Source organism: Melospiza melodia, chromosome 7 (assembly GCF_035770615.1).
Source record: "Melospiza melodia melodia isolate bMelMel2 chromosome 7, bMelMel2.pri, whole genome shotgun sequence".
NCBI lineage: Eukaryota > Metazoa > Chordata > Aves > Passeriformes > Passerellidae > Melospiza > Melospiza melodia.
In genome coordinates, this window is record NC_086200.1 from 26,268,942 (window position 1) to 26,283,173 (window position 14,232).

The window sequence follows — 14,232 nt, forward strand, 5'->3', positions numbered from 1 at the left end:
TGCTGTCTGCCACAGGGTCAGAGAAATTCAAGTGGAGGCACAAGAAAAGCAGACCTGTGCCACAGGATTTTTCTGTTCAGGAACTGCTGCACATCCATGTGTTAAACAGAGAGTTTGAGAATAAAGAATATAATGTGAACATTAGGGGGCAGAAACAAAAGCAAGAGGAAGAAAAAATGCTCAGAAAGAGCCAGTTCTTTAGCACTGATATTCCAGAACTCTCAGTAAGCATGGAGATGACTGGTAACTGCTCCTAATAGTGTTGCAAGCAAGAGAAAAATTAGGTAGCAACAAAATTCAGTGGCGTGACCACAGCAGCCACACAGAATCCAGCACCTGCAACCACTTTAGAGGAAAGCCAATGTTCTATCTACAGGCACTCAAGGGCTCTCTGCAACAATAACAGCAATTTTACTTTTCATTCTTGAGGTTAAGAACAACCTTGAGCACACAAGTGTATGTTCTGGACTTTAAACTACCCAGCACTGTCAGTTCCAAGTTAAAGTTAACCAGACTTTACCAGTGTTTGATGCTACAGGTACCTGTGAAGCAGGGTCTCAACTTCAGAGACTGATTAGGTCTCCTGATTCCCACTGAAAATATCTTCCCACACACACACACAGGTGATTCTGTGCTTATTTTACAGTCTAAGGTGTGGGTCAGCTATGACCTGCTATCATTAAGCAAGGCATCTTATTCCTTGCAAAACCAGCCTTCAGAGCAAGCCTCAACTTCTGAGTGCTGCAAAGCACATAACAACATCTGGGACAAACACTCACCTACCAAAACATTCAAAGAAATCAGTATTTATGTAACTATTTTACCATGACTGAACATATAGATCCCTTAAGTAGAGACACAGACAGAGACATCACAAGATACCTCATCTGTAAGATATCAGGAAAGGCAGAGGCAGGGAAATCAGAGAGGCTACTCGGAAGGGAAATTCTGAAGTTTTTAATTATTCAGTTCTCATGGGTACTCTCAAGCAAATAAAGCACTGAAGATGACGCACAAAGAGCTCTCGTGCATTCCAGCAGCTCCCATGCAGCTCTCACAGGCTGGGGAGTCTCCGTTAGGGATTAGATAACGATCAGTATCGCTGGATTCTGAAACACAGCACTGAGCATGTGCAGCACAGAACTGCTCTGAGCTGCAGGCTGGGAACAAACACCAGAGCACAGCCAGTTCACTGCAAACACCAGAGCACAGCCAGTCACATCAAACACCAGAGCACAGCCAGTCACATCAAACACCAGAGCACAGCCAGTCACATCAAACACCAGAGCACAGCCAGTTCACTGCAAACACCAGAGCACAGACAGTTCACTGCAAACACCAGAGCACAGCCAGTCACATCAAACACCAGAGCACAGCCAGTTCACTGCAAACACCAGAGCACAGCCAGTCACATCAAACACCAGAGCACAGCCAGTCACATCAAACACCAGAGCACAGCCAGTTCACTGCAAACACCAGAGCACAGCCAGTTACCATCAAACACCAGAGCACAGCCAGTCACCATCAAACACCAGAGCACAGCCAGTTACCATCAAACACCAGAGCACAGCCAGTCACATCAAACACCAGAGCACAGCCAGTTCACTGCAAACACCAGAGCACAGCCAGTTCACTGCAAACACCAGAGCACAGCCAGTTCACTGCAAACACCAGTGCACAGCCAGTTACCAAACACCAGTGCACAGCCAGTTACCAAACACCAGAGCACAGCCAGTTACCAAACACCAGAGCACAGCCAGTTCACTGCAAGCACCAGAGCACAGCCAGTCACCATCACACACCAGAGCACAGACAGTCACCAAACACCAGAGCACAGCCAGTCACCATCACACACCAGAGCACAGCCAGTCACCATCAAACACCAGAGCACAGACAGTCACCAAACACCAGAGCACAGCCAGTTCACTGCAAACACCAGAGCACAGCCAGTTCACTGCAAACACCAGAGCACAGCCAGTCACCATCACACACCAGAGCACAGACAGTCACCAAACACCAGAGCACAGCCAGTCACCAAACACCAGTGCACAGCCAGTTCACTGCACTTTTTTTTCCCCTCCAGAAACAACCAAGTGCTCTCACTGAATCCAAGATTCTGCAAATTTTGAACAAGAATAACCAAAACTTGTAAATTAAGTATTTTAACAGTATAAGGATTAAAACCTCTTCAGAGAGCAGCTAAAACCTCCTGCAACTATACAGATATGGAAGCAGTTGCTCTGTCAGCATTTGTTTTGCTTCAAGGTAATGTTCTCAGAACAATTCATTCCTCTCATATTTTAAAGCTACTACTACTAATCCTATTTAAGGAACTTCCAAGTTAAATTCTGCAACAGTGATAAGACCTACAGCCACTTCAGAACTCCAGCACACCTCTATTTTCCTGATCAAAATCAGAACAAAAGGTTTGTTTTTATATTCAGAGCTCTGGTGGAGTCAAAAACACTCAGACTGTAGGAAGAATAAATCAGCCAGGGACTAAATCTAAACCAGTTTTAGACCTGTCTATTAATGTTCAAATATGGGAACTGTATTTCTTAGAATTCTCAGCCATACACACAGTAGTCATTAACTTAGCCTCGAGCCCCAATCCTGGCATTACTGGAGCTCCAGGCAAACGTGTCAATAGTTTGATTACACACACAAATATTTAGTAATTCTAGATTAAATTGTATTCAATCAAGTATTTGCTCACGCAGTCTAGCACAAGGTGACAATTTCTGAAACACTAAATCCTACCTGCAACTTTGTCCCGAATAAGTTTTGCAGATTCCACTTCGCCGATGCTGCTGAACAGACTCCGTAATTCATCCTGTGTCATGTTCTGAGGAAGGTAGTTCACAATTAAATTTGTCCTACCAATATCATCCCTGCAATCTTCAGCCATGTGATCTTCATAACCATTGGACATTTTACAATAAATCTGCAAAGTGAAAAAAAAATCCTCAGTGAGCTTTAGATCTTCACATTTCCATAAACCAAACTTCCTCCACCTGAAATAAGTTTGAATGTTTATTTTAAAAACTAAGAACAAACCACTGCTTCAGCAATGCATTTTTTCAACTCAGAAAACAAAACACTATTTGTTGAAAATTCCAGAACAATTCATTCTTTCAAAAGCACAAACATGACATTTTACAGAACTATGTACCATTAAAGAGCTCTTCAGGATTTCTATTTTTTTACATTAATAAAAAGCATCAAGACAGATTTTGAAGACTTTCCTGTAAACAACAAAATATTCCCAACAGCCAAGGTAAAAATCAGGTCCCTTATGTCCATGTCCAGGTACTTGACCAGCCACAACCAAACTGCCACCTCAATCTGAATTCCAACCGTATGCCCAGAACTTTTTCAGACAGGAAGACAAGAAGCAGCAAGATCTGATGCAGTTCAGTGTTTCAACTGGAGACTATTAATTTTCTGAATGTTTTCCCCTGTAAACGTTGGCCATCCTGCACCTGAAGGCCTTTTACTGTTTAATGCTGCCTTTGGGGCTGCTTTACTGTGTGAATGAAACTGGTGAGTCTGTGCTGCACAGTGACTTGGGGGCATATTGAGTATTTGACAGTTTCTATTTTTGCAGCTTTTTAAAGGAAGCCAGAATTCCCATCACAGGAAGATACTCTCTGCCTCAGTACACCATCAGGAACTGAATCCTGATGTTTTAGTTGACCTACAACTAGAACTCACACCAGACTCAAGCTGCTCATGGTTTGCCAAAATCCTAGTTTTTAAAGCACTTCAACTGCTTTGAAATAGTCAAAATCAAGATATCTAAATCCTGTTTCTGCAACAGGATCTAGAGATCTGGATCTGCTAAAGGATAAGCCTTTCCAGAGACTGCATCATGACTGACAGCCAGAAGTTTAATAATGGAACAAGTCAGAAACAGCACCCAGAAATCCTCAGTCTAGAAAGGAAATGCTCCCTGCATGAAGGGACTTCCAGGCCCCTCACCAGCAGCTGCTGTTAACTCATGTCTGACAGTGAAGGTCAAATTTTTAAACAACTACCTGAGCCCATGATTATAGAATAAACCATTAATGCTAATGTGAGATTTAACACAGTATGGATTTGAACTGAATCTTTATCTTTTCAGTATGTGTTGAAGCATTAAGAGCTGGCAGCTCTTGCTCGCCTTCACCCACAGATCAGCTCCTACCCTCATTTTTGTGTTTCAAGTGTCAACACGAGTCAATTCCAGCATCCTCTGCCCATGGGATAACCGATCTGTACTGTGAAAGCAATGGAAAACCACACAGGAGGGAAGCTCTTTCTGTTGTGTCAGCAGTTTTAATCTGCTTTCCTTGCAGCAAGATAAGCACCAGCTAATGCCACAGGATAGGAGAGCAGGAGGAGGCACTGCAAAGCTGGAAGCAGGGGAAGAGACTCCCCTCAGCAGATGATTTTTAAGCTGCCAAGTTATCTCAGTTTTACTGCAAATTCTGTCATTAAACACACATTCCCTCCTGGCTGTTTCAGAACTTGCTGAGCACAATCTCAGAGAAGTTTCCTGCTCTGGTAAACAACACTCAAACAGCTGAACCGTCTGTGGTCACCATGTCTAAGTTATAAAACCATGCAACACAAATTTTCAGAATTATTCGAATAGAAGGCAGCTTTGCTTGCCTTTGCACTCCACAAAACTCAAGCTCTACAAGCCGAACACACCAATATGTTGATGAGTGAAAGTTGTGTGGCACAACTAGAATATTTAGTAAGCAAAGGAAGAAATGTTGAGATTTTTCCAGCTATAAGAGGAAAAAATTAACATTTCCTTCATTTTAACCAACTTTGCCCTGTATTGCCATTTATTTATGATATAAATCCTTCCTGCTGCTGAGATTAAGAAATTGCTATATTCTACTGATTTCAAGAACAGAAAAGATTGGGGTTTTGGGGTTTTTTTAATTTCTCTGCACTGTGCTGTCTGAAAAGGAGGCACCACAGTGCAGAGAAAACGACCAAGTGGAGAAAACTTCCCAGCACACCAGGATGGCAAGTTACCACACTTATATCTGGCATAAAGTAGAATTGCCAAGAGCTTGGCAAGTGGCCGCTGACTTTCCATCATTGTCCCACAACCTCTAACCCTCTGCAGTGCTCCCAGTCTGCACCTCCCAGGATACTCAAGCAGTGCCTGGGGCAGTGCTGATTCAGAGCCATCAGAAGGTGGGAAGGAAGCTTCCACCTGCTTTTCTCCAGGCTTTTAGAAAGCAAACACAGGAAGCCCTTGCATACAGGCCTGGCAAAGGTTTCCACGGGACACCAGGAACCAAGCATATAAGGGCACAGTGAAGAGCTAGAGGAGCAGAGTGCTGAGAGAGAAGATGCTTCTTTCTTCCAAAGCTCTCGCTGAGCACTTCCACAATTGGCTGCAGGACTAACACTGTCCAGCCAGCCTGGAAGTCAGTGGGCACCATGTCCTCTGCTGGTGAGGTGTTAAGGAAACTGCATCATTCCACCGGTCTGATGCCACTCTGAGGGTGCCACTGTCAGCACACTGGCACTGCTGGGGTCACAGCCCCTTGGCAGCAGAGGCTCCAGTGACCCCACAGGCCCCGTGTGGGTCCCTGCACACCCCACGGGCCCCGTGTGGGTCCCTGCACACCCCACGGGCCCCGTGTGGGTCCCTCCCTGCACACCCCACGGGCCCCGTGTGGGTCCCCGCACACCCCACGGGCCCCCAGTCACACCAGCTCCTCTCACCAGCTCACCAGGTTCCCACAGCACAGTCCCAGTTCCTTTGTGGTGCAGGGACACAGAACAGCTGAGCTGGTGCCCTGGGGGGGACCCCAGACAAAGCCCCTCCAGGCTGTGCCCATCCTGATGCTGATGTTTAGTCCAGGGTCTTCTCAATGTGTCAGGGGAGGTTTAGGTTGCACATTAGGAAAAGGTTCTGGAAGGGGCTCCCCAGGAAAATGGTCATGGCCCCAAGTCTGTCAGAGTTGAAGAACCTGCAGCTCACACTGCTGCTGCCAACCTGCACCAGGTGTATTCCTCAACAGGCGAACAGTTCCTCGTGCCAGCAAAGTTAAAAAGAGCCCCTGAAGAATTGTAACCTCTGCATACTGAAAAGATTTCCAAAAAGAAAAGGAGCTGTAAGATAGGATGGATAAAACAAGTAATGCTACACTGGAAAACAAATTTTTATTCTGCTCTCACTGAAATACGCTGAGGGAATGTCCTGATCTTTCTCTACCAAAGAGATAACAATCCATTTCTATCAGTGAATATTCCAGATTTGAGAACCAGGCCTATACACTTATTTGCAAGTGAGAACTTGGTTAACCGATGTTTGTCAATCCACAATGCCATAAATCAAAAGACTGGATGCATTTATATTCCCAGTGCACAGGTCAATGATGGCAAGAAGGCCCAACAGCTCCATTTGGGAAGGCTGACTGAAAAGAGACTGCTAGTTTGTAACCTTTCCAAAACAAGCCTTCATTTCTACGTCCCAAAAAACTAAAACTTTAAGACTAGGTTCCACTGCACTGCACTTCCCAAAATGACAATTTTTTAAAATAACCAAAATGCTACAGCAGCTTGTTTGGAAAGGCAGCAGCCACCTTCTTCCTTGGGAAAGATGCCCCAAAATTAAAATGCACAAAGCAATAAACGGAACCACATGTGCTGCACCTGAATCTTCCACTAATTGTGGAGGTGCTTGAATCCACACAGATAACACTTCACCACCTGTGCCAACAACTGCTCAGGCATCCTCAGCCAGGCCAGCATTCCCAGGACTGGATTGAAAAGCTCTCATGAGCATAATTTGCAGAAATGTTGCACTGACCACAACAATCACCCTCTCACAAAAGCACACCAGGTCACACAGGTTTAATGGTTCTGGCAACAGACAATAATTTTTTTTTTCCCAATGATACTCTGTACCTCCATCCAGAATTCTAGCAATCACTGCTATTAATTGTTTCACTGCAAGATGTTTGCTAAGAAGGGAGACACATTTGGAACTGTGGAGATCATGTGAAATGAGAACACTGGCAAAAACTGTCTGCCTTCAACATCAGGCAAGAGGCTTTGTCCACCTTCATCTTGTCCACAGGACTAAAAAGGCACCAGACCACTACTGAGGTCACAAATTCATATGTAGACACCTAAATAGATGCTTACAGAATCCCAGGATAGCTGGGTTGGAAGGAACCTTAGAGACCAGTTAATTCCACCCCCTGCCATGGCAGAGACACCTCCCACTGTCCCAGGCTGCTCCAAGCCCTGCCCAGCCTGGCCTTGGGCACTGCCAGGGATCCAGGGGCACTCACAGCTGCTCTGGGAAATCCATTCCAGGGATGGATTCCACAATTGCTGATTCCCAATCTCCCACCCAGCCCTGCCCTGTGGCAGTGGGAGCCATTCCCTGTGTCCTGTCCCTGCAGGCCTTGTCCCCAGTCCCTCTGCAGCTCTCCTGGAGCCCCTTCAGGCCCCAAAAGGGGCTCTGAGGTCTCCCTGGAGCCTTCTCCTGTCCAGGTGAGCAGGCCCAGCTGTGCCAGGCTGGCTCCAGAGCAGAGAGGCTCCAGCTCTCAGAGCACTTCCATGGCTCCATGGTCTCACTCCAACTGGTCCATGTCTTTCTTCTGCTGGGGTCCCCAGAGATGGAGGCAGCTCTTCAGGTCGGATGCATGATGGATCAGCTAGTGCAGAACTTAAGATGGGAAATTCTTCCTGGATCAATGATTTCTGTGGCACAGAGCTCATGGCACCTTGACTGGAGCACTGGGAATGGGCCACAGTGAGCACAGCATGGTCCTTACACCATGCAGACCTGGAGCTGCTGACCCAGCTACTCACCCAAAACCTCAATCTTTCTTTGCCATGAAGGGCAAGTCAGGATCACCCAGGACACTCCATACAGGAGGGGCTCCAGTGGACAGTGCCTGACAGAGTCCCTGAACTGGTGAAATCTCCTTGTTGGTTGTGTCAGTGGTAAACGAACAGGAGCCCTGAGACCAGTGATGCTGCAGAGCTCTGCCCATGAGCACTTTCATCAACTTGCACTTCAGTCTCATAGGCTCATTCTTGAGCTCTGCCTGGGGACTTAAGAATCTAAATGGGGTGCTTGAAGCAGAACTTCAAGGCTACTGGAGCCCTTCTGCTTCTCCAGCAGAACCCCAAGGCTACTGGAGCCCTTCTGCTTCTCCACCACACAGATTTTTGTTGACATACCTCCCCCCCAGAGTCATGGCTGACTACAAGGCAACAATCTTGTCTTAAGCTGCTGAGCTGTTCCTTGGAGACCACACCTGAAACAGAACAAAAAGAACACTACTACATCCAGGCAAGTGCCAAACCAATGCAGAAGGCAGGTGCAGAGGTGCTGAGATGTCCAGGCTGGAACACATGTCAAAACCAATGCCACACATATAAGGGCCTGAAGAGCCTCAATTAATTTAAACTGCTTCAGGAAAACAGTTTTGAAGAACTATCCAACACAGTATTGTCATGCAAAAACTTGCTCTGCAGGCAGATTCATACCAGGGTTGAGAAGTGAAGCAGTCCAGAGAAGGAAGAGTTTAATGTCAACATAACTGGGGGAAGAAAAAGCAACATACTGTCTTCTCTGAAATTGGTGTAAGGAACAGAATAGTTTTTGCCTGGAGAGCCACACCAGCAGAAAACCTTCCCCTAGGCCCACCTGCCTCCCAAGGAAGAAAAAGTTTCCTAGTGCTCCACAGCCAGAACACATCTCTCTCCTTTACCTAATCCAGACCTCTCTACATCACAGAGCCTTTCCCCACAATCTACAAGAAAACACCTTTTATTCTTTATACAAACTCTTATCATGGCCCCAATAGCTCTGCATATTGCACCCCACAAGCAAAGAGCTCTCCATGAACACACAGACCACAGGACAAGGACAGTGCCCTGCTGGTATTTGATTCACCACACATTTGTGCACTATCCCTTCAAATTCCCCTCAAATCCTGACCAAACATCAAAAGCCATTTGGGGGGAGGAGAAATCACAAAATCCAGATTGTCTCTTAAATTCAAGAACAGCATTTATACAGTGTATGAGGGAAAAAAGCAAACCCTTTCTACTTGCCTATCCTTTGGGTTTTCCAGAGGTAACAGATCTCATCTCTTTGATTCTTTTCCCCTTTGCACACCTGAAACAAGGACACTACCCTTGTTCTCCTCAGCTTGACTGCACCTAAGATTCCAACACTTTTGCCAGTAAAAATAGCTCAGCACCACAAGCAGCCATTACTAAAATCTGCTGCTGCATTTCCACAAATTCTATTTCCATATGCTGAATCACTCATTTCAGTACAACATATTTTAAGCTTTTTTTTTAATGTTGTTTTAAAAACACTAGGCATAAACTTAGTTTTGAGCATATTTTTGGTCTAACAAATCTCAACTGTCATAATTTTAATATTTCAGCAAAGCAGTTTTAGCAATCAGATTTGTCTGAAAGGGTTTTAAATGCCTCCCTTAGTTGTTTTTATTCATGTTCATATAATAACATCATCAAGGTGTTTTTGTCAATGCTTATATTGTCATTCAGAGACAAAAGCATTTGAACGATAAGCTGCATTCTTCAGAGCAATGACCTTACTTTACCAGTCTGATGAACTGCACTCAATTGCTAGGAACAAAATTAATCATCATTGGGATGCTGTCAGAAATCAGATACAGGCTGGCTGTAATCACCATGCACTGCTGGTCCAACACCCAGCAGGGACTGGGGCCCCTCAGCCTGAGCAGGAGCAACGAGGGCAATCAGGAACGTGTGGCTGAGACACCGAACATCTGCGGCCAGATCCACATTCCCCATCTCCCCAGGTTAACAGCCAGCCCTGACAGAGAGAGGATGCCAGGCCCTGCTCAGAGTTTCACATCACACTGCACTTCCCAGCACAGGAAAGACATGGAGCTGCTGGAGTGGGACCAGAGGAGCCACGGAGATGCTGCCAGGGCTGGAGCCCCGCTGCTCTGAGCCAGCCTGGCACAGCTGGGCCTGCTCACCTGGACAGGAGAAGGCTCCAGGGACACCTCAGAGCCCCTTTTGGGGCCTGAAGGGGCTCCAGGAGAGCTGCAGAGGGACTGGGGACAAGGCCTGCAGGGACAGGACACAGGGAATGGCTCCCACTGCCACAGGGCAGGGCTGGGTGGGAGATTGGGAATCAGCAATTGTGGAATCCATCCCTGGAATGGATTTCCCAGAGCAGCTGTGGCTGCCCCTGGATCCCTGGCAGTGCCCAAGGCCAGGCTGGGCAGGGCTGGGAGCAGCCTGGGACAGTGGGAGGTGTCCCTGCCATGGCACAGGGTGGAATGAAATGGTCTCTAAGGTCCCTCCCAGCTCCAGCCATTCTGGGATTCCACAGCTGCTGCCCCTGGCTCAAAGATGCTGCCAGTTAACACCAGCAATCCCCTATGCAGGGAAGAGACAGAGAAGAACTTTGCACAGCCTGGACTATCTCACCTTCTGCACTGGTATTAAAAAAACCACAGATTTATGATAAACAGATCTTTCAAATAAAGAAATAATTTATTATCTTGCTTTTTCTAGACAGTGTCAGATTGTCCATAAACTGCCTTTGGCAATTTTTCACCTACACAAAAGACATCTGGAGACAACTGTGCTGTGAGGGAATGATTCCTTTCTGAGGGAGAGGGCAGGAGATGAGAAGTGGCCATAAGAACTGTAGATTCCAGACACTTTCTGACAACAGCTGCTCCACACATTGATCCAACCTTGGATAACACTGACCCATCTTCAGAGACTTTCACCTTGATGGGGCAGGAACACAAGTAATAGCAGGAGGGAAAGACAGCATCTAACTTGTTCAGCAGCACAAAGCAACTAGCTGGAAATCCATCTCTGAGGGCCTGGTGAGACACTGTAGTTTGCTGCTGTGTTCCTACATGGAGGCCATGAAAGCAGTAGGAGATAGGAAAATTATACCTTTGTAGTATTATACTACTGCTACTAATTTTAAAAACAAACAAAAAAAAACCCTGAAGGCAGCAAACCCACACATATGAAAAACATCTCTGCCTTCTCAGTACAGCTTATTTCCACCCTATCTCCTCAGAAAAAAAAAAAAATTAGAATCTATTTTTGCATACATCACCTACATATAACGAGGTTGTATACTCAAATGGATCATTTAGGCCAGCAGTTTGAAGCTTGCAGGTGCCTGAATACAGAACTGCTCATCAGACAGAAGTGCCCTGATCATTTTCAGCACAAGTCAAAATTTATCACCTTTCCTGTCATTCTCCCTAAATGCCTTCCAAGCCGCTTCTAAAATACCTGGAATGCAGAAAGAACAGCTTCTCTGAACTTCTTCTTGAAGTCTAAATACATAGTGAGTTTGAGCTTTCTAAACTTGGTGACTAAAAGTCTACCAACTTCACAGGCAGCTTATCCACATGTGGTCAGTGACAGCCAGTAACCCTGGGAATCAATTCAGAGAGCTCACAACAAATAAGCAAGAAACAAGACAGAGACCAAAGCTTCAAGAGAGAAAGTAGGCTGGTACAACAGCTGAAAGAGATGGACTCTGAAAGTAAAATGGCATGTCTCAGGTCAAGACAAGGAGGGCTTTTTCCAGAAGAAAAAAAAGTGATAGAACATTCAAGAAACAGCAAGAAAATAGTGCTTGAATCCAGAGCACAGAGCACATTTCCCATTAGGTTCATGTCAGCACCAAACACTGTTCAACAAACACAGATAAGTAAGCTGCTACACACAACATTCACATTTCCATTCAGCCTGTGCTTACTGCTGCTGCTGTTTTCACAAACTTGGTACCACACAAGACAATCCCTGAGGAGTTCACCTGGTCCCGCAGAACCACCCACAGCAGGGCTACAAACTCACTGCACAACACACTGAACAATCATACCAGCTTAAGGTGTTCCTGTCCATATTCCAGTCAGGCCTGGAAAGAGCCTCCCGCAACCACAGCTGTGACTCCTGACCGCTGAACACCCTGAATAATGGAAACCACAGGAGCACCGGGATCATTATATACACAGTTACTCTGCTTCAGAACAAAACAGGACACTCACAGGAACATCTCATGCAGCACAGACTTCCAGGCTCAGGACTCTTGATTTTATTATTCATCACACACACAGACATAACCCAGGAGTCAAGAGGAATCTAAGAAATCCCATCAACTCTACAGGTTTGATAAAGACTATGGAACATGTGCATCACCCTAGTTGCAATGTAACAAGGCACAGAACGGCTTTCACACGGCTCCAGAAAAAAAAAAAAGTGGTAAAAACAGGAGTACAGGGAAACAACAACTCGTAAAGAGGTAAGAGCCGAGCAACACGAGCAGTCAACACCCACCATCAGAGAGTAAAACGAACAAAACTACCAACACCTCAAAAAATGATCAAATATAACAACAACAGGCGTTAACAAAAGGAATTAATCCCTACCCGTCCCAACTCTTTCCTCTTTTGTTTTCCACAGATGCCTCATTAAGTGACCACAGGATCCCGGTGCAAATCCTTATGAAACAAACCGCGCTTCCTTTCCCAACAAGTCTCGGATACAACTCTGTGCCCAACAAACGCTCCCGCACTCGCAGCGGCGCAGAGCCCGGCAGGAGCACGGCTCCCCACGGCTGTCCCACTGAGAGAAAGCGCCCCAGGACAGCCCTGCCTCCTCCAGCCGCTAAACCCGAGCAAACGCTCGGCACGGAATTGCTCCAGGAGCACAAACAGCAGCGGCTGCAGCTTTAGCCCCGATTCCGGCGGCCCCGAGCACTCGCCACACCAGCACCGGCCCCGCTGCCAACCGGCGCCGACCGCGCTGGCACGGACCCTCGGGTACCGCCAGTCAACAACGACGTGCCAGCCCTAACCAACGTGGGAGATTTAAAAGCTGCGTCCGCACAGACACGGGAAAAATAAACATGAAAGATGAGGCCATTAACCGGACGGAGAAAGGCCCTGAGACGCATCGCGGCACCGCGACCCGCGGCCTTCCCGCCGCAAGCGCGGCGGCCTCGGGACCCGCTCCCTGCCCGTGCCCCATCCGGCCCCGCGGGCCCCGCAGGCCGCGACCCCGCCGCCCGCCCGCCGCCCCGGGCCCGCGCTGCCCTGCGGCCCCTCCCCCCACAGGCCGGGCTACCCTGCCAGGCCCAGGCCTCGGCCCGCCCGCCCGGTCCTCGTCGCCCGTTCCTTTCCGCGCCGACCCCGCGGGTGCCGCCGGCGCTGTTCAGGCGCAACGCCGCGGCCCGCGCGCGGCCTCACCTGCGGCGGCGGCGGCGGCCGGGCCCGGGCAGCGGGAGGCGATCGGTCCGCAGCGCACAACGAGCCGCTCCAGCGCCACGGCCCCGCCCCCGCGCCGCCCGCCGACACCCATTGGCTGCCACGCGCACGTGCCCCGCGCGCCATTGGCTCCTCCGCCCGTCCGTCAAGTGCGGCCGGGGGCGGAGCCTGCCGCGCGCCGGGGGGAGGGGAGCGGGGCCGGGTGCGGGGAGCGGGGAGCGAGGAGCGAGAGCAGGGCCGGGAGTGCGAGCCGGGCCGGGGAGCGGGGAGCGAGAGCAGGGCCGGGGAGCGGGGCCGGGGAGCGTGGCTGCTGCCGCACCGCGGAACGGGCAGCGCCAGGGGTGGAGGGGCCCCGCAGCGCAATCAGAGTGGTCTCCCCGGGGCGGCCCGGGGCTTCGGGAAGGGCCGGTGCGCCCCGGCCGCGGGTCCGGCTGCTCTGTGGAGAGGAGCGCGGAGGGGAACGTGCCTCCTGTGGCCGGCCGGGCTCTTGGAGCGGGAGAAACGCGAGTGGTGCCCTGTGCCGGGGAGCCAGGCTAGTGTGGAAGATGGAGCACGGCAGCCCTGGGCCGCGGGCAGCGCTCCCGGTAACCGAGGCTCTCCTCGGCCGAGGGCCAGCGGCAGCCGGAGCCCGGGCACGGGGAATCTCCACGGGCACAACCCGCGGGAATGCCGGCTAGGAGATTAAATGCTTCCTGTGTAAATGAGATGCAAATGATGATCTGTCAGAGAAACTGGTGGCCAGCGTTTCGCTGTGCTCTGACAAATTCTGCAGCGCCCTGAAGGGACCAGCTGGCCAAGAGTTTTCCCTCTTCCGTTTTCACTTTTCGTAGCCAAGGGCATCCCTTTGTATCTGCACCTATTTTCCCTGAACAGGAGACATCTGTGAGAGCAAAATTCCACTATTCTACAGAAAAAGAAGTACTTTTGTCATTGCCAAGAGTACTCT

The 14,232-nt window shown here is 48.7% G+C and overlaps 1 protein-coding gene across 2 annotated transcripts in view; it reads right to left on the bottom strand.

Moving 5' to 3' along the window:
• ELAVL1 (ELAV like RNA binding protein 1) overlaps positions 1–13,334 on the bottom strand; it is a 41,393-nt gene extending 28,059 nt beyond the window's left edge. For both annotated transcript variants that reach the window (XM_063160791.1, XM_063160790.1), the window contains exons 1-2: positions 13,269–13,334; positions 2,761–2,944 (exon numbers count right to left, since the gene is read on the bottom strand). In XM_063160791.1, coding sequence (XP_063016861.1) covers positions 2,761–2,932 — 172 coding nt within the window. In that variant the 5' untranslated portion in view covers positions 2,933–2,944; positions 13,269–13,334. The remainder of the gene's footprint in view (positions 1–2,760; positions 2,945–13,268) is intronic.
• Between the last annotated feature and the right edge of the window lie 898 nt (positions 13,335–14,232).